Raw genomic sequence first — 19,139 nt, forward strand, 5'->3', positions numbered from 1 at the left:
CCACCCTTTATCATCCTCTAGCTCTTACCTCTCCTCTTGCCTGGCTCCCGCTCTTCTAGTGCTAGCCACCAGTGCCCCTCTCCCCTCCTCAAAGCCGAGAGCTGAATATAAGTCTTGGCAGTTAACAATACAGAGCTAGACTGGTCAGATTTTCAAACCCAGATTCCACCATGAACTTCCTTTGTCACCTTGGGCAAGCCATTTAATCTCTTTGTGCGTAATTTTGCATGGGGAAATGGGAATGATAATATCTATCTCACAGAGTTATTATGAATATTAAATGAATTAATATCTATAAAGTGCTCAGAATAGCACATGGTAAGTATGAAATGCTACTGTAGTTATTAGCATTTCTCTTCTCTCTGTTCAGGCTTTAGCACCTTCACCTCTGCACCTACCAAGGACACCTGAGATCTCCTTATTGCTAAATACAATAGCCCCTCCTAAATCCTAGCCTTACTTTGCATGTCTCATTCTTGAAAATCTCCTTTAACCTCTGTGACCTGACACTGTCAAGAAATTCTTGACTGATCTGCCAAAGGGGCAAGGAGTATGAGACATGTGCTCAAGGAGGGGCAGAGGGCCTGACAGCATCCTCTGAGGGATTGAGACCTAGAGAGCTCAGAAAAACCTCAGCTTGGGCAGAGGTTGTGAGAGTCTTGGGGGGAGGAGAAAGGGAACCAGTAAAGGGGATATGGAGACACATAGCAGTGTAGGAGGAGGACAGAGGCAAGGACAGAGAACCAGTGACCCCCAGAAAAGTCAGCCAAAGGTGAATAGTAGAGTCAGATATCTTGGGTTCAGATCTTGGCTCTACCCCTTAGTAGCTATATGTGACCTTAGGCAAGAGCCTCAGGTTCCTCATCTGTAAAATGGGGATAACAATCACATCCACATCAAAAGGTTAATGTGAGCAGTCAATAAGATAAATGCTTAGCCCAGTGCCTGGTACATGGCAGGTGGATAAAGTCCATTAATGGTAGCATAGGTTACACTGAAAGAAGAAGCAGAGCAGGCTGCCAGGTCCTTCAATTACAGCATCCAGGAGGATCTCCTGGTGTCCTGGCTCCCAGGAGGGCTCAAGAACCTTTTTATCCTCCCAAGGGGAAAAGACAGTGAAGGGTAACAGAATGTGCCCAAATATGCTACTTTGGCATATTGATTATTTTGAGCTGTATGCACTTCAAAAACAGCAAATGGAGGGACAGGCTCTCTCTGAACTTCCCTTATCTGCCTAAAGACAGACCCTCCAAAAGGAACTCAATGGTCATAAATCCCCTTCCTGGGAGTTTCATCTCATATCACAGGAGAGGAGACTATCACATGGGAACAAACTTTGGCACAAGTTATCATATTTCCCATCCACTCTTCTAAGGGCTCATTCATCTTTCCTAGAAATCATTTACTCTACCCTAAGAGTCTTACATTCCCCTTCCCCTTTCCCTATTTCTAAATCATATGGGAGAGTTACTCATTTTTTCCCTGGGTATCTCCCCTGTATACATAAATTATACATGTTAAACGGTTGTTTGTTTTCTTTTGTTAATCTGTCTTTTTGTTGAGGAGTCCCATCTGAAAACCTAAGATGGGTGGATGTAAAGTTTTGACTCCTCTATAAAATCCTAACCCCCAGTACCTTAGAATGTGACTGTATTTGGAGACAAGACCTTTAAAGAGGTACGTCATTAAAATAAAATGAGACCTTTAGGAGGACCCTAATCTGATCTGACTGCTGTCTTTATCAGAAGAAGAGATTAGGACACAGAAAAAAAATATGTGAAGTCAGAGGGAGAAGACTGCCATCTACAAACCAAGAGTGAGGCCTTAGAAGAAATTAACTTTGTGAATATCTTGATCTTGGACTTCCAGCTTCCAGAACTATGAGAAAATAAATTTCTGTTGTTTAAGTCCTCTAGTCTATGGTATTTTGATATGGCAAACCTAGCAAACTAATATAAATACATTTTGCTTTATTTTCCAAAATAAAATTACAATGTCAAATATGCATTTTCAAATTATATATGCCTCAGCCCCATTTCCCCTGTGGAGTTGTCCTTTCTGGCCCTACCACTACAATCTCCCTCCTGGAAAATTGTTGACCTGTAGGATAAAACCCAAACTCGCAAGTATGTTACTGAAGGCCTTCCTGCCCACCCCCATCTCTCATCTCTCATCTCATCCCCTTTATTCATCTGAGCTACTCGTATTTCTCCACATCTCAGGCTGTTTTGGTTCTCCCTTCAGTGGCGGTGAAGGGCAAGGTTAGAGAAGCAGGCCCTTGTGAGCCTGATGAGGGATTGGGTGGGATGGACATATGGAGGAAGGATGAAATGGAGATGAGACTAAAGGCAGTGAGACCAGCAAGGTGCTACAGTAATAATTCCAACCAGAGAGATTGACCAAGATTAGGGTATGAAGGGAGGCTGGTGCGAAATGGATTGATTTCAGAGATACTTGGGAGATAAAAATGATAGGAATTGGTACTCAACAAATATTTGTTGACTTTTCCTGATTACTCTTTCTAAAGTAAGCTCTTTGGTTACTCTTCTGTTTACTTCCTTCATCGCACTTTTCACAGCCTGCAATTAACTTGTTTATGTATTTGCCTATTTTATGTTTCCATCAAGCAGATTGTAAATTAAAGGGGACTGCAACCTTGACCAGTTTTTTTTTTTTTTTTTTTTTTTTTTTTTTTTTTTTTTTTTTTTAGCTGAGCCATCCCGCCACCTGTTGGCAGCTCACGGCTGCTCAGCTCGGGCTGACTCGAACCACTGTTGCTCAGAGCTCAAACTCTTGAGCGAGCTCTTAACCAACTGAGCCACTCAGCCGGCCCAACCTTGACCAGTTTTATTCACACAGTGCTGGGCACTTAGCAGGAGCTCTCAAGAAATCTCTGAGGACTGAATGGCTTAAGAAATGCTGGGAATGTATAGAGGGCAGAGAGGTAAGGAGAAGACCAGGAGGAGACTTGTGGTCCTGGGACAAACACTCCACAGTGGTTAAGACCCCATCTCTCTCTGGCCCTTGGGAAGGGTGGGCAGGGAGCAGGGTTCTAGGGGTCCAGATGGCATCTGGACTGATGGCCTCCGATTGTCCATTACTAGATCTGGGAAAATCCAATTCCCATTTTTCACTTTCTGGCCTCTGGCTTTTGACTCAGGGCAGTGGGTGTTTTCAAGGAAAGGGTACAGCGGACCCCACCAGAACCTGAGATATGCCCCGTGAGTGTGAAAGGGGGTAGCAAAATATGTGGCACACGGTTTAAAAGCCTTGATTGCCAGCCTCTGTTTGATCCCAAAGCGCAGCATGGCAGCCCCGGTCCCGCCCCGCTCTCCCACTCTCCCTTCTCCCCCCTCTCCCCCGCAAGCCAGGCACGGTTTGGGAATGTGCAATCCTCTCAGGCCCTAAAGGGGGCAGCACTGGGCTGAGCCTGGCCGAGGACGTGGGACTAGCGGTAGTCTGGCACTTAAAAGGCCGTGTTGGTGACGCGCCCGGGTGAAGGCGAGCGCCGCCCCTGCCTTTCCCTTACCAGCTGGGACTGTGGTCCACCTAGTTGCTGGGAGACTCCTCAGATGCCCAGCACTCACTAGGAGTTCAGCATAACCCTAGGTTGGGAAAGAAGTGCGCACCCAGTCATGGGAGCGGGGGACGGAGGAACGTCTGGGCCCACTCATCCTGGCGGAATCCGTATGGTGACTGGCACTATGACTGCGTCTTTAAGGCGTGAGCAGGAGGCTGGGCCTCGGGGTGAGTTGGATGGGAGGAGGAGCTTCTTGATGATGATGTAAGGCTTGAAGGAGGAGCGTGGCTTCTCGGTGACTCGCTGCCAGGAAGGGGGCGGGCTCTTAATGACGAGACGCCGGAGAGGAGGCAAGCATTCATTGATAAAAACGCCGGGCTCCCTTGGGCGCGAGCGCAGCGTAGCAAATCCCGGCAGCGCCACGCCCGGCCTGGCCGGGCGGAACCTAGAAAACCCCCGGCCCGCGCTGCGAAACACCATCCGCATGGAGCCGGCTGCCGGCATGCTGTCCCCGCGCCCCTTCCCGCGAGCGGCCGCTCCGCCCGCGCCCCACGCCGGGCCCGGGCCGCCTCCGAGTGCCACGCCGGGACTTGAGCTAGAGACGATGGCCGGGCCGCCGGCGCGGGATCCCGGACGCCTCATCACGGACCCGTGCAGCGGCCGCACCTACTTCAAAGGACGCCTTTTGGGCAAGGTGAGCTGGGGTGTTGCTAGAGAGGGTGGAGAGGCGCCCTTGCTAGCCTTTTTGCCCGCGCGGGTCATGGAGGGGCGCTTGTCCTCGGCGAGGGGACGTCTGGGGGCCAGATCCTGCCTGCCTTGGAGCACCCTACCTGATGCCTCCTCCTGTTAGGGGGGCTTCGCCCGTTGCTACGAGGCCACTGACACAGAGACCGGCAACGCCTACGCGGTCAAAGTCATCTCTCAGAGCCGCATCACCAAGCCGCATCAACGCGAGAAGGTGGGCTCGGGCCCAGTCCCGGCGGATGAGGGTGGGGTGGGGACCGTGGCACGGGAGCCCTTGAAGGATGTCAAACCCGCTCGCCATTGCAGATCCTAAACGAGATTGAGCTGCACCGCGGCCTGCAGCACCGCCACATCGTGCGTTTCTCGCACCACTTTGAAGATGCTGACAACATATACATTTTCCTGGAGCTCTGCAGCCGAAAGGTGAGAGATGGTGATAGGGGAAGAAAGGGGACCTTAAGACCTAAAGCTGGAGTCCTGTCTCTTCTTCATAAGAGCACAGATGGAGGGGGAGGGTCAGGGAGGGTAGACCAGGGGCTGAGGCAGTGGCTCTCTGCAGTCCCTGGCCCACATCTGGAAGGCCCGGCACACCTTGTTGGAACCAGAGGTGCGCTACTACCTGCGACAGATCCTTTCCGGACTCAAATATTTGCACCAGCGAGGCATCTTGCACCGAGACCTCAAACTAGGTGAGACTCCTGGGTCAACAGGATGGGGGTGGGGGTGGGGAGGCAGAAAGGAGTCTGACACATCTCTACCCCCGCCCAGGAAATTTTTTTATCACTGAGGATATGGAACTGAAGATGGGGGATTTTGGGCTTGCTACCCGGTTGGAGCCCCCAGAACTTAGGAAGAAGTGAGTATTTAAGGGAGGGGAGGCCACAGCCTGTGTGACAGACAGTATATATGTGGGAAGCATGATGACTGCCGTGTGTGTGTGTGTGTGTGTGTGTGTGTGTGTGTGTGTGTGACGGGGAAGAGATGATGGGCTGCTTGTATGTGAAGGTAAAGGTGGCAGTCTGGGTTACCGGGACTTGTGGAAAGGAGACCCTACTGTGGCCATAATTTGGTGTGAGTGACACAGATAACGTGTGGCAGATGAATGTTTATGGGGGTGTGACAGCTGGTATTGGTGTGTGTGTGGCACAGACCATAGGAGGTGACAGCCTGTATGAGTGTCTGACAGACGGGAGTGGGGAAGGAGAAAGGGATCAGTGATGGACCCTCTGCTGACCCTGGAGGAGAGAGCCGGGTTGGGGGTTAGGGCCTCCCCCTGTCCTATAGAGCAGCTGAGCAGCTGGGCCAGGCGGGTGGGCGGGGACTCAGCTGACATCCCCAGCATCCATTGTCCCAGGACAAGCAGGAGTTCTCTGGCCTTTGGTGACAGGCAGCTGCTTTGTCTGGACTCACAGTGGGGGTAGGGATGGGGGTTGGGCAGCTGGGCTGGAGCTAAACCTTCCCCTCTCCTCCTCCCTACCCCTTTTTAGGACCATCTGTGGTACCCCTAACTATGTGGCTCCAGAAGTGCTGCAGAGACAGGGCCATGGCCCTGAGGCAGATGTGTGGTCCCTGGGCTGTGTCATGTGAGTCCCAGGGTTATCTGCACACAGATGGGTGTATGGGTGGGGCATACTTTCCACTTTACTCCTGACTTCTTATTTCTGCCCCACAGGTACACACTGTTATGTGGGAGCCCCCCCTTTGAGACAGTCGACCTGAAGGAGACGTACCGCTGTATCAAACAGGTTCACTACACGCTGCCTGCCAGCCTCTCACTGCCTGCCCGACAGCTGCTGGCCACCATCCTTAGAGCCTCACCCCAGGACCGCCCCTCAATTGACCAGATTCTGCGCCATGACTTTTTTGCCAAGGTCTGTGGCTCACCAGACACCTAAGTCCAGTTTGTACATTCCCAGGGGATTGAATGGGGGTAGGTGACAGGACCCCTGGGGCCTCTCTTTTCTGCTCACATGGTTCCACTCCTCAGGGCTACACCCCCGACCGGCTCCCTGTCAGCAGCTGTGTGACAGTCCCAGACCTGATACCCCTTAATCCAGCTAGGATTCTGTTTGTCAAAGTTACCAAGAGCCTCTTTGGCAGGAAGAAGAACAAGAGTGAGTCTGGGATACCAGGTTTTGAGGGTATAGAGCGGCAGGGGGACTTGTTACATACATTGAGGGAACGTGAGTGTGAGTGCCTGTGAGCCCCTGGGGAGAGCGTGTGTTATACAGGCACTTGGATATATCCATCTGTATTATACCTATGGGAAGCAGGAGGGGTGGGGCTGGGTAGGATACTGAGGACTATATCTGTTCCCATCCAGGTAAGCACCATCCAGAGGAGCAGGATGATGTCTCCTGTTTGGTGAGCGGCCTCACTCGGACATCCATTGGCCATCAGGATGCCAGGCCTGAGGTGAGGTGCTCACGTGGGCAGTGTGCCCCTGACTCACCCTAGCAGCTGTGGGAAGCTTGGGATAAAAGAGACTGGTGAAGCATCTAACTCATGGTGGCCTAATTGGCTGTGTCTCATTAACCAGGCGGGGTTGACCTGGGGTGCCCTAGGTGCCAGGGCAGGGCTGGGCCACGGACTTTCAAGGATTTGAATTTAGGGGCCTTCCCTAATTTCACTCGGTCCCCCTACCCAACCCTCCAGGTTCCAGTAGCTTCTTGTCCAGCCCCCCTCAGCCTGGTAGAGACAGCACCTGAAGACAGCTCACCCCGTGGGACACTGGCAAGCAGTGGAGATGGTGAGCAGCCAGGAGTATGAGAGGTGCTAGAGGTTGCTGGGTCTGAAACCACGTTCCAGAGAGAAGGAGTGGGCAGAGGGACATGGCCTGGGTCCTGGGGGACTAATGCCTAATTCTGATTCCCCTGTTCCCTTCAGGGTTTGAAGAAGGCCTGACTGTGGCCACAGTGGTGGAGTCAGCCCTCTGTGCTCTGAGAAACTGTCTGGCCTTCATGCCCCCAGGTAAAGTTGGTGTCTGGTACATGTGAATGAATGGTGGTAGGAGTTCTTGGCCTGGGAGGCCAGGAACATGTTCTTTATACATAGTGTTTTTCCAGGACCCATCAGCTCTAAGTCAAGTAGTTGTTTCAATCTAGTTGTGGAGGGCACAGCTCAGTGGCCCATGCGGGGATCGAACCAGTAACTTTGGTGTTATGAGCACTGCGCTCTAACTAGCTGAGCTAACTGGCCGCCCCAGGAACATGTTCTTATTCCTTCCTTTCCCATGACAGCGGAACAGAACCCAGCTCCCCTGGCACAGCCAGAACCTCTGGTGTGGGTCAGCAAGTGGGTTGACTACTCAAACAAGTTTGGCTTTGGGTATCAGCTGTCCAGCAGCCGTGTGGCTGTGCTCTTCAACAATGGCACGCACATGGCCCTGTCGGCCAACAGAAAGTAAGTGCTGTTATGGAATGCTTTGTAACCAAGCCATTGTACCCAGAAGGGCTGCACCTTGGTGTGTGCCCCTGGGCTAGGGGGCCTGGGGTCTCAGGAGAGGGGCAACAGTGCAGGGATCCCTCTGACCTCTGTCTCTCCTCCAGGACTGTGCACTACAACCCAACCAGCACAAAGCACTTCTTCTTCTCTGTGGGTGCTGTACCTCGGGCCCTGCAGCCTCAGTTGGGCATCTTGCGGTATTTTGCCTCCTACATGGAGCAGCGCCTCATGAAGGTATGTGGACTGGGGTGGGGCACATTGAAGACAAACACAATCTGGTCCTTTTCTATTCCCCTTTGCTGGGGGGATCAAGGCTAAAGACTGAACCTCTAAGGGCGATATCAATGGGGAGGGGCCTGAATCATGTCAGGCAAGTGACCTGTCCCTACTCCCAGGGTGGAGATCTGCCCAGTGTGGAAGAAGTGGAGGTTCCTGTTCCCCCACTCCTGCTGCAGTGGGTCAAAACTGATCAGGCCCTACTCATGCTGTTTAGTGATGGCACTGTCCAGGTAAGAGCTGCTCCTGGAGTTGGGGGAAGGTCTGGGAGGCCCAGGGTGCTGGGGAGGAAATTGGACCTGGGTCCTCCGCCCTGATCAGTGCCACCCTCCTGTGCATAGGTGAACTTCTATGAAGACCACACCAAGCTGATCCTCAGTGGCTGGGAGCCCCTCCTGGTGACTTTTGTGGCCCGCAACCGTAGCGCTTGTACTTACCTCGCTTCCCACCTTCGGCAGCTGGGCTGCTCCCCAGACCTACGACAGCGGCTCCGCTATACTCTGCGCCTACTCCGGGACCGCTGCTCAGCGTAGGCCCCAGCCTGCAGAGCCGGCTATGACCCAAGCCCTCAGGCCTGATGTCTGTGCCTGTAAGGCTCTAGCCCTTGCCTCTGTGGCCCTCCCTGTCCCTTTGGTGCCTCACTGGGGGCTCTGGGCCTAATCCCCCAGGGAATCAGGGACCAGCTTTACTGAGGTTGGAGTCGGCCTTGTCCTAGCTGCCTCCTACTCCTTCTCCAAGAAAAGCCTGAGCCTTAGCCCCCAGCTAGGGGGCGTTATTTATGGACCACTTTTATTTATTGACAGACATATATTTATTGGGATGTATGCCCTAGGGAGAGCCATCTCCTGGGTTAATAAACCATTTTGCAGAACTTGGAGGCCTCATCACTCACAGTAGAGCCAGTGGACCGTGGCCACTGCAAAAAGCGAGGCGTTGGTGAAGGTGGCGGAGGCCAGGCCGTCGCACGCTACGTCCCAGAGCGCGCGACTGACGACATGCACACCCTGGCCAATGCGCGGCCCCAGCACCACACTGCACACCAGTTTGTAGCGTGGCGGGCTGAGCTCACGCAGGCGCACGTGCACCAGCTCGCACAGCTGCCGCGCTAGTGGCCCGGCCTCGGTGCCAGAGTAGCATATGTCCTGCAGCCCTGCGGCCAGCGCCTCTTCCAAGGCACGTTGTGCTCTCTCGGCCTCCCAGCGCTCCCCAGGTGCCGGCTCCATGCGATACGAGGGCTCCATCCGCCGGCTGGGCACCAGGGGCAGCCCCGAGAAGCTGACCCGTGAACCTAAAGGGGGCACTGGGCCCAGGGACGGTCGCCGACCCCCAGGACCCACCCCTGGTCCGGCCAACGAATTGCGGCGGGAAAAGGATAAGGCCAAGCCCAGCATGGAGCCACGGCGAGAAGCTGGGCCCAGACCTGCTTGTCGGGCCTCATCAATGCTGGGCAGGCGGCCTGGAGGCCGCACCGGCGATAGTTTCAGCCCGAGGTCTTTGGCAGTCTCCTCCTCCTGACGTCCGGGGGGCACAGGCCTACCAGCCATGGACCTGCCAGTTGGAAGACCCACTCTTGGACAGGGGGCCCTCACTGGCCATCTTTGTACACCACCCAGTTTCTTGGTGATAGGGTTTTTTTACCCCTTAGCCCCTTCTTACCTGTGTTTTTGAGATAGGTGAATCAAGTAGCCCAGGGCTGTGTGGATTCCTAGGTTCTTAGAGGGTTAAGGGCTGTTTGGGACATAAAGGGAAGAGGTGCTGCTCAGACTATCATCTTGGGCTGGTCCCTGCCCCCTGAGCTTCACTTTCCACTGGGCACTGTGGAGGTGAGCTCAACGAGCTTTCCTCCCTCCTACCTCACTGCTGGCAGAAGGGGGAGATATATCTGCCCTTTGCCTAGACAGTGGTGCCTCCGGTCCATAACCAGAAGGAGGGACAGACAGACCCAGCTCCAACCCCAGAGGTCCTTCTAGCCCTGTGGGTATTGAATCCAGTTATCTTCCACCCTTACCTGCTCCTAAAATGGCTGGCACAAAATCCCACAACTGACTGAGGCTGGGGGCAGGTGACTTGGGAAGCTCCTTCCATCCTCTGTTTTCAGACTGTGGCCCTACTTTCAGAATCGGCTCTATGATGGTAGCCCTCTCCCGAAACTCCCACAGGCACCCCTGAATCACCTGCAGTCTTTGACCTCTGAGCGCTCACAGCCCTTTCCTGGCTGGTCTGACCTGGAGGTGTGTTGTGGAGTTGCCATGGGTTGCTGGGCAAGCACTCCTCCCTTTCTGGTTCCCTCCATCCAGTCCTGGCTCTGGCTTAACCTGGGAGTGTTACTACTGAGAGTATGTACTGAGTACAGGGTGCCTGAGTCATCAGGGGAGAGGGAACAACAGGGGCTTAGAGCCCAAGGGCATGCTACCATTAGAAGAACAACTGAGGGAGCAGTTGTAGAGATGGGCTCTAGTCAGAAAGGTGTCCCTGCCCCAGGGCTCTTAAGCCACTGTCCATTTTTCCCCTTGCTCTTCACTCTTCATTTTTGAGCAAGTTGCAGAGGCCTGGGATATGGGGAGACCTTGAGGCTGCGTGGGTGGCTACTCAGGAATCAGGATCCTGGCCCACAGTAAGGAGCACGTCATGACTTGATGACTGTCATCTCCCCATCAGTCGAAACAAGGACAAACATTTCCGCTCCCTGAGCAGAGCTAGGGTGGGGCTTGGCTGACTTCCTTAGCTCAGGGCTGCCTTAGCGAAGGGGAGGGAGGGGTGAGAAGCTGTGAGCTCACACTCTGGACTGGACATCCAGCCTCCTGACCCTTGCTGACCCAAGCACTCGGGCTTGTCCCTAGCTAGCCACACCTCTTGTGTTGCATTTCAGGGATGCCAGAGGCCATGACTCCTCCATCAGAGCTGACACCTCACCTGACCCCTCTGGGAGGGATAGGACTGCCTTCTCCCAAACAAGCCTTATTTGGGGCCTGAAAACTGTCCATGGGGGTGAGGGCTTTCCCTGCTGAGTGGGGTTCCCCAGGCTTGGCTAACCTGATCCTGATCCTGTGTGCATGTGGGTGAGGGGGGTGGGAGGGGCAGGGAGTTTGAACTCTGAACTCAGAGAGGTCAGGGCCAGGGTGCTAAGACACTCAGACTCTGCTTAGGGCCCCTCTGAGGTCTGAAGTTTTCCCTGGGCCTGTGGGAGGTGGGCGGGGCCTCCTTAGGCCTGACTCCAGTTTCTGTGGAAACCCACAGGCTTCCCACCCCAGCCACTGCCTGGGCAGGATCCCAGTTGGGGCCTCATCTGCAGCCAGCCTCTCCTCCCCCTGTCTGGTTAGCTCCACCTTGGCCTCTCTTGGTCACCTCCCTGAGTCCTCGTCCCCAAGCCCAGCCTCTGGCCTCTTCCACCAGCCTCTGATGCCTTCTTCAGGGAACTGGGCCTCTTGTGCCCCATCCCTAAACTTTAACTTCTCAGTAAACAGGCCTCCCAAGCTCCTGCCCCTCCCTCTCAGGCCTTTCTAGTCTCCTCACCAGCTGTAGGACCTGGCTAGGCCTCCTGCTTCTTCCCACCTACTGCCTCCCACATATCAACAGACAACAGGCCTACTAGGCTGTTCCATCCGCTTCCTCCCCTGCCCCACCCCACCCATGGAGACCCCAGGACTGGTTGTGCACGGGGAGGCTGAGCCCTTTTCCACAGCACTCCGAAGCCTCGTCAACAATCGCCTGTACAGGTGAGGGGTGGGCACTGTCTGGGTTTTGATAGCTGGCTTTGCTGTGCCTCATGACTCTGAGGAAGCCCTGGGTACAGAAGAGGCAGGGAATTAGGGCTTGACCCTTTTGCTGAACTCAGTCTGGGGAAGTCAAGTGTAGAGCTTGGCTACTGGTTACTCAGGGTCCATGATATCTTGAGAGCCAGAGGTGGAGGGCAGTGGAGGCTGGACCTCAGGCCAAGGCCTTCCTTTTCTGGATCTTGGGCTCCTGGCAGGGAAGAGCCTTCAGCCCCCTGGACTCTGAGCGGTGGGATGTAACTTGAATCCCTCTTTGAGGAGGCAGAGGAGCAGATGACCATGTTCTGGAAACGGGATTCACAAGAGGAACAGAGCTCAAAGGATTGAGCCAGTTTCAGACAGGAAGTGGTTTAAGATGCAAGTGGTGTCTGAAACCAGGGACAGAGTATGGGGGGCAGGATTGTTTGGGAGAACTAGAAAGCAGCTGTTTTCTTCACTTGGTGACTCTCATAACCCTATTGCTTTGGGGATCACAGTCTGGTCTGAATCGTGGGAACCCAAGCCTTGGACTGGGAACTAGGAGCCTCCAGGAAGCTCAAGCGTCATTTCATGCCTCCTACCCACTGTGTTGTTAGAGGCCCAGAGGCTGCGGCCGGAAGTGATCATGAAGATGGAAAATGTGGTCTGGCCTCTTGATGTATCACTGCAGTGTCTATTTGCAGCCAGTGCACTCTGCACCCCCATCCTCCCACCGCCTCCTGCCTGGAGGAGGCTGAGAAAGCTGAGTTTGCAGTCTGTGGAGGAGGAGCCAAGAAGAGCTTCCCTTCCCCCAAGACTCAGGCTGGGGAGGAGAGGAGTATGTGGGATCAATCTTGCATCAGCCCTGGTGCCCCCTCAGTGATTAAGCGTAGCCACCTCCTCCAAGATCTGAGAGTTTGCGATTACTGTCCCATTTCATGGAAGAGAAACCTGAGATTCAAAGGTAGAAATTCACTTGCCTGAGGTACCATAGGTTGGAGCTGTGACTAGAACCCAGGCCTGTATGCCCCAGACCTTCAGTCAGAAGGACTAAGCCCTGTCTCTTATATGGAAATAAAGGCCCAGAGTGGGCAAAGCCTGGAGTTGCACCCTAGACTTGGGCCTCTTCTCCCCTGGTTCTCTGCCCCTCTCTCCCACAGTGATGTTCGCTTTGTGGTCGGTCAAGAGCGGCAGGAGGTGTTTGCCCACCGGTGCTTGTTGGCCTGTAGATGCAACTTTTTCCAGCGACTTCTGGGCCAGGAGCCAGGCCCTGGGGTGCCTAGTCCTGTGGTGCTAAGCACTGTGCCAGCTGAGGCCTTCCTGGCAGTGTTGGAGTTCTTGTACACCAACAGTATCAAGCTGCAGCGCCACTCTGTAAGCCCACTGGGCAGGGATCTAGGTGGGAGAGGGAGTGGGCTGAGGGGCAGAGGAAATGCCCTTCCACTCCAACCACCCACTTTGCAGGTGCTGGAGGTGCTGACAGCAGCTGTGGAGTATGGGCTGGAGGAACTGAGAGAGGTGGGTTTATGTGGCAGGGCCCTGTTTTGTTTCCCTTGCCTCTATGCGCTCAGCTCATATCCTGCTTCACATAGTCTTGGAGAGGAACATGTACCAATACAGAACAAATATGGATATCTATGTAATAGGCATTTATGTGAACCTATGTGCAAAAGGATACGTGTATGCTCTGTGTGTGCTGTGGGCTCATATGGAGTGTTTATGGCTGGTGCTGTAGATACAAAAATAGGACAGCTTCGATCCTTGTTCTTCAAAGACAGATAGACACATAAAAACTCCCCTGTGTGGAGGGCTGGGCTACATTGTCTCTCCAGCCTCCAACTTGACCTCGCTTAACCCTGTGGCATAAGAAGTGTGATAGGTGAGGGTAAATGGTGCTGAGACTGTATGAAGGATCTCTAGTCTCATCACCAGAGAGAGAGGAAGGGAAGACTTTCTGGGGAAGAAAACATTTGTATTGGATCCGGTAGAACAGGTAGTAGTTTGTTCAGAGGGGGAGTGGAAAGATGACATTCTAGTCACAGAGGCACAAATGGAGCTGGTGAGACATTTAGTGTGGCTGGACTGAGTGTGAGAGGAGGTGAAGGAGAGATGAGATTGGAGAGGTGCCAGGGGCTGGTTCACACAGGACTTTCAAGAATTTGGACTTCTTTTACCCAGAGGGTAGTGGAGATTCAGTGGAGGTTTTGGGTAAGGGAGTAAGGATTTGGAAGCTAAGGGGAGAAGGGATTGAGAGTGATGAGAAGAGCTCACTAGTCCTATAGGGATGACGGTGGCAGTGTAAGCCCAAGGGAGCACTTTATTGCTTTGATAGAAGTGGAACTGGCATGACCCAGTGCTTTCCTGGATGTGAGGATGAGTAGGACCTGTCATGGATGAAATTCAAGTTTCTGGTTAAAACCAAAGTCTTTGTTTTTGAGTGTCTTTGAGTCAAGAGGGGAACAAATAGATGAAGATAATTGTCCTAAGTGAAAGGGAGAGTGGAATTTTTGCATGGCTCTTATCTAGTCTGATTAGTGGGTAATGTGCTAGAAGGTAGGCTGCTGGGCTTGGCTTTGCTAATCCCTATTCCCTCCAGGTTTGCCAAGTCTCAGGCCCTGGTGATTATCTGCCTGATGGGCCTGGGGTTGCTAGGAGCCTGGGTGGCTGACTGCTCCAAGCATACTCACTGCTTCCAGGTTGGAGTGGGGGAGAGGGGGAACCAAAGACACCTCAGCACAACCCACATTCATTTCTGTTCCCAGCTATGCCTGGAGTTTGTGGTGAAAGTGCTGGATGTGGAGCTGGTTTGTGAGGCCCTGCAGGTGGGTGTTGCTGGACCCTGGCAGGTAGTTCCTGGTGTGCAGAGCTGTGCTACATGGCCTCTCCAGTCTCCAATTTGATCTCCCTCATTCTGCTCTCAGGTAGCCGTAACCTTTGGCCTGGGACCATTGCAGGAGCATTGCATAGCCTTCATAGAGGCCCATAGCCAGGTATAGCTCCCCATTTTCATACTCCCAACTCCATACACCTCATTCTGCTCCTCCCTGACCCATTCTCGGACCCACAGGAGACGCTCCGGACCCGCGGCTTCCTGGAGCTGTCGGCGCCCGCGTTGCTGCCCCTGTTGCGCAGTGACAACCTCTGCGTGGACGAGGCTGAACTAGTCCTGGCGGCCCGGAGCTGGGCGCGCGTGGGCGCGGTGAGCCGAACTAAGGGGAGCGCGGGGTGGGGGTGCTGAAGGAGTCTCGGGCCGCAAAAACCCGGCGAGTGGGCAGCGGGCCAGGTGCCCCCGCCCTCCCGGGCTCAGGGCTGGCGTTCGCAGGCGGTGCTGGAGCGGCCTGTGGCCGAGGTAGCGGCCCCGGTGGTGCGGGAGCTGAGACTGGCTTTGCTGGCCCCGGCGGAGCTGAGCGCCCTGGAAGAGCAGAACCGGCGGGAGCCGCTCATCCCGGTGCGGACGCGAGGAACTAGGTTGATTCACTCAGCAGCGTGGGAGAAAGGCGTGGGGAGAGGCGCGGCCCAGGGTCTGCGGGGTGAGGGGGGCACCGCGGGACTCCGCGGTGACCGGCCTTCCCCTGCAGGTGGAGCAGATTGTGGAGGCGTGGAAGTGCCATGCTCTGCGGAGAGGGGATGCGGCCCGGGATGCCCCGTGCCGGCGCCGGAGGGGCACCCTGCCCCGGGAGCATCACCGCTTTCTGGACTTGCCCTTTAAGTGACCAAAGGCCACGTCTCACGAGGAATTCTGGGGCTGTCTCAAACTACACTTCCCGACGTGCTCGGCGCTCGGCGCTCGGAGGGCGCTTCCGCTCCCAGCATGCTGGGCGAGCCCGGCGCGGGAAGAACCGCTGCGGGCGGAGCGCCTCTCCCTGCGGGTGGGGCCTAGGAGGAGGGGAGGGCGGGAGGGAGAGGAAAGAGGGGCGTGGGCTTGGGCTGGGCCTAGTCCCTTGGCCGCCGCAGAAACCAAAAGTGATTTTCCTCGCGCCCTATCCTGTCGCTCCTCCCCGGTACCTGGGCACGCCCACCCGTCTCGTTTACTCTTCTAACCACCGCATCGCTTTTCAGCTCAGCCCCCTTTAGTTCCAGACCTGCCTGCTGGAGATCGCTCTCTACGTGCCCCCCACACCCCTCAGACTCAGTTCAAAATTGAGCTTCCTCATCTTTCTCCAGTTCTTTTTTGTTTGTTTTTACTTCTATTTATTTTTTATTTTTATCTTACATTAGTTTCAGGACCTTCCCCCAGTTCTGACCCCATCGTGTCTCATCTCTGTGGGTGCCCAAGCCAGAAACCTGAATCTCATCCTGGCCTTATTCCTCTTCCTCACAGCTGCCTCCCGTGGCGCCTACTGTACCTTCTAAGAGACTGAAGGGTAGCAGAATATGCCACGCAAAAATAGGCCTTTTGGGCATAAGGATTATTTTAAGCTGATTATTTTGAGAAGCAGGAGAAGCTCTGAAAACAGCACGTTACCCTTCTGTAAGGGTAACTTATAGTTATAAAGGAAATCTCCATTTGTAAGGGTGCCTTGCTTTCTGAACCAGGAAAAGGATGACTAACTCCAGAATCTTATTGGTGGAGAAGGCACCCACTGAAATCTGCCTGACAAACCTCACCCTTGTTTACCGTGCTTTTCCTGGTGGCCTCCTGGTAATTGGCTTTCCCTTTCTTTTGTCTTTAGCTGAAGACAGTATTTAAGCGGGTATTTCAGGTCAATTTAGGATTTACTCTTTTTATTTTTATTTTTTCCCCCTGGGAGACCATGTATACATGAGGCATACGTGTTAATAAACTTCTTGTTTTTCTCTTGTGATTCTTTTTTACACAGGTCTCAGCCCAGAGCTCAGAGTAGAGGAAAAACTATTTTTCCTCCCCTGCAAGATCTTTACAGTTAATTTAGCTCTCTCAGCCCCAGTTCAGCCAATCCTATCTGTGGCAGGACTTACTGCAACAAAGTCTAATTAGTCTTCCTGCCTTCACTCTGCCACACCTCATCATCCCCCCCAACCCTCCAATCCATTCACATACTGCAGCTTGACTTATCTAAGATTGTCAGACCTACTCCCCTTACTAAGCCCCTCAACATCCCCATTGCACTTAGACAAAATGTAATTTATTTCACTTTCAGGGCACTTAAATTATTGCTCCGAATTTTAGTACCTCTTCTCTCAAAAACTATCTTTGCAGGAATTCACTGGTCCTGCAGCCACTAGTCCTCTATCTCTGGATTTACTCTCTTGGTTATTGAAGACTCTCTCTGTTACCTCTTTCATTCTTTACACATTTTGTCTTCCTTAGGATCTGAATCTCCCTGGAGAAAGATCCCTCGGGCCTTATCCATTTCTGCTTCCTCAGTTTCTGTCACATAATCAGTGCTCTGTAAATGTTCAGTGATGACTTTATTTCCTTACTTAAATGCTATTTTATTCCATAAAGAGTTTTTAAAAGCTGTAAAACAAAGTACTATTAATCTAAAATGAGGGACAATTGACTATTTGGGAGAAAATAAAATTAGACATCTGGGGCTGGCCGAGTGGCTTGGTTAAGAGCATGAGCTCTGAGCAACAGGGTTGCTGGTTTGATTCCCACATGGGCCAGTGAGCTGCGCCCGACCTGAGCTGCCAACAGGCGGCAGGATGGCTCAGCTAGTATGAGCATGTGCTCCTAACAACAAGGCTGCCGGTTTGACTCCCGCATGGGATGGTGGGCTACGCCTACCCGCAACTAAGATTGAACATGGCACCTTGAGCTGAGCGGCTGTGAGCTGCCGATGGGCAGTCGGAGATGGTGACTAGACTTGGGGCTGAGCTAGCTGCGCCCTCCACAACTAAGATTGAAGGACAACAACTTGGCTGTTCCCTTTCCCCAATTCCCCAACACTGTTCCCCTCCCCAATTCCCCAATAAAATCTTTAAAAAAATTAGACTATTGTTTCAGGGATTTTATACAACAATATGCACACGATTAAAGATAATTATTTGGTATTATTTCTCAAAACCGAAAATGTGGTTAACTATAGTACCGCTTCATGACAGTATCATTTGGATAATGAAAATTGAAAATAAGCTACATGTCCTAGAGGATTGGTTTAACCTAGAAGACTGGTTAAATTAACTGTGGTATATTCCTACAATGATATAAAAAGATAGCTGTGATCTTTGGTGGAAAAAACACAGTGCAGACCAAGTAAAGCATGATTCTGTCAACATAAGAAACGTCCAAACCTATAGAGAATTGTTAAAAGATTTTATGTGAGCCAAACTGACAACAGTGCTGGGAAGCAAGATCTCAAATGTTCTGAAGAATGACAGTGTGCAGTTTTTTTATACGTTTGGAATTCAGGCGGGAAGTAAGGACAATTACATGAATGTGGGAGAATGCAAGGCGGGGATTAGATTACAGGATAGTTAACAAGACTGCTCTCTTGAGGGTGGTTAAGCCTCCAAGAGCTCTGAAAGAGGCATTTCAAAGGTGTGTTAACCTAGATGCACAGAAACAATAGACAGGGCCTACTTAAGGCAAAGGTAAATCTTTTATTAAAAAGTTATAGGCCTGGGCCGGCCGAGTGGCGCGTTGGTTAAGAACTGGCTTGGGATGCCAGAGGGCTCCGGTTCGGATCCCACATATGAGGGCCAGTGACACTGCCCTCTACAGCTAAGATGCTGAACAATAGCTCAACCTGGAGCTGGGCTGCAGTGGGCTGCCATAAGCTACCATGTGTAGCCGGCAGCCAGCGTGAGCGGCCAGCAGCTGCAGTGAGTGGCCGTCCAGAGGCCAGCGACTGATCTGCCTTGCCCGGGAAGAGCGCAGTGATGGTGCCAGCTTGGGCCAGTGAAGTGACATCCTCCACAACTAGACTGAAGAACAAAACAACAGCAACTTGTCTGTTCCACTTCCCCTGATTCCCCAGCGCTGTTCCCCTCCCCCAGTTCCCCAATAAAATCTTAAAAAAAAAAAAAAAAGTTATAGGCCTGGGGTGTGACTACCCATCATGACCTGCCCAGTTAGGAATTTAAGATCAGATCACCCTGTAAGGAAGTGACTTTTGTTTAGATTTGTTAAAGTGCTCCTTTTTCACTCACAATTCTTTTTGCTAAAAGAAAAGGTAGTGTTGGGGAGGAAAGGCTTTCTTCACCCCTCTTGGGATCCCTGGCTGGGTCTAAAAATTAAACTGACAAAGACAGATTAACAGGAGAAAAGCATACAAATTTATTTAATATAAGTTTTACATGACATGGGAGATTTCCTAAGGAAATGAAGACTGGAAGAAATGGTTAAACCTGAGTATTTTCATGCTAGGTTTTTGTTTTGTTTTTTTAAGTAATTTGTTTTTTAAATTAAAGTTTATTGGGGTGACAATTGTTAGCAAAGTTACATAGGTTTCAGGTGTACAATTCTGTAATATATCATCTATATATCACTTTGTGTGTTC

General features: G+C 52.6%; 3 protein-coding genes across 7 annotated transcripts; 2 read left to right on the plus strand and 1 right to left on the minus strand.

Annotated features, from left to right (window-relative positions):
* The first annotated feature begins 3,449 nt into the window (after positions 1-3,449).
* On the plus strand, positions 3,450-8,861 carry PLK3 (polo like kinase 3). The gene is made up of 15 exons (XM_019643673.1): positions 3,450-4,214; positions 4,371-4,478; positions 4,571-4,687; positions 4,824-4,953; positions 5,033-5,120; positions 5,752-5,847; positions 5,937-6,135; positions 6,252-6,378; positions 6,588-6,679; positions 6,920-7,013; positions 7,151-7,234; positions 7,504-7,666; positions 7,813-7,942; positions 8,104-8,217; positions 8,326-8,861. The coding sequence occupies exons 1-15, from the start codon at positions 3,849-3,851 to the stop codon at positions 8,515-8,517; spliced, it is 2,100 nt and encodes a 699-aa protein (XP_019499218.1). The 5' UTR covers positions 3,450-3,848; the 3' UTR covers positions 8,518-8,861.
* On the minus strand, positions 8,849-10,213 carry DYNLT4 (dynein light chain Tctex-type 4). Of its 3 annotated transcripts, none has more exons than XM_019643676.1 (3): positions 10,159-10,213; positions 9,641-9,712; positions 8,849-9,532 (listed from the first exon to the last, which is right to left on the minus strand). In XM_019643676.1, exon 3 carries the CDS (start codon positions 9,526-9,528, stop codon positions 8,869-8,871), a length of 660 nt encoding a protein of 219 aa, XP_019499221.1. In that variant the 5' UTR covers positions 9,529-9,532; positions 9,641-9,712; positions 10,159-10,213; the 3' UTR covers positions 8,849-8,868. The 3 variants fall into 3 exon arrangements, with proteins under 3 accessions (XP_019499221.1, XP_019499219.1, XP_019499220.1); XM_019643674.1 differs by having other exon boundaries at positions 9,993-10,199; XM_019643675.1 differs by having other exon boundaries at positions 8,849-9,539; positions 9,993-10,199.
* Positions 10,214-11,247: 1,034 nt separating this feature from the next.
* On the plus strand, positions 11,248-15,513 carry BTBD19 (BTB domain containing 19). Of its 3 annotated transcripts, XM_019643883.1 has the most exons (8): positions 11,248-11,700; positions 12,876-13,089; positions 13,180-13,233; positions 14,478-14,537; positions 14,637-14,705; positions 14,783-14,914; positions 15,038-15,163; positions 15,294-15,513. In XM_019643883.1, exons 1-8 carry the CDS (start codon positions 11,615-11,617, stop codon positions 15,426-15,428), a joined length of 876 nt encoding a protein of 291 aa, XP_019499428.1. In that variant the 5' UTR covers positions 11,248-11,614; the 3' UTR covers positions 15,429-15,513. The 3 variants fall into 3 exon arrangements, with proteins under 3 accessions (XP_019499428.1, XP_019499427.1, XP_019499429.1); XM_019643882.1 differs by lacking the exon at positions 11,248-11,700 and having other exon boundaries at positions 12,729-13,089; XM_019643884.1 differs by lacking the exons at positions 11,248-11,700; positions 15,038-15,163 and having other exon boundaries at positions 12,729-13,089.
* Positions 15,514-19,139: the final 3,626 nt, after the last annotated feature.

This window comes from Hipposideros armiger, unplaced genomic scaffold (assembly GCF_001890085.2).
Source record: "Hipposideros armiger isolate ML-2016 unplaced genomic scaffold, ASM189008v1 scaffold_82, whole genome shotgun sequence".
NCBI lineage: Eukaryota > Metazoa > Chordata > Mammalia > Chiroptera > Hipposideridae > Hipposideros > Hipposideros armiger.

Bases quoted from the DNA above. Each gene is read 5' to 3' on its own strand.
- PLK3 (XM_019643673.1), top strand. From the start codon at position 3,849: ATGACGAGACGCCGGAGAGGAGGCAAGCATTCATTGATAAAAACGCCG. The intron at 7,014-7,150 runs GTGAGCAGCCAG...TGTTCCCTTCAG, and splicing joins ACTGGCAAGCAGTGGAGATG to GGTTTGAAGAAGGCCTGACT. The intron at 7,235-7,503 runs GTAAAGTTGGTG...TTCCCATGACAG, and splicing joins TCTGGCCTTCATGCCCCCAG to CGGAACAGAACCCAGCTCCC.
- DYNLT4 (XM_019643676.1), bottom strand. From the start codon at position 9,528: ATGGCTGGTAGGCCTGTGCCCCCCGGACGTCAGGAGGAGGAGACTGCC.
- BTBD19 (XM_019643882.1), top strand. From the start codon at position 12,784: ATGGAAATAAAGGCCCAGAGTGGGCAAAGCCTGGAGTTGCACCCTAGA. The intron at 13,234-14,477 runs GTGGGTTTATGT...TTCTGTTCCCAG, and splicing joins GGCTGGAGGAACTGAGAGAG to CTATGCCTGGAGTTTGTGGT. The intron at 14,538-14,636 runs GTGGGTGTTGCT...TTCTGCTCTCAG, and splicing joins TGGTTTGTGAGGCCCTGCAG to GTAGCCGTAACCTTTGGCCT.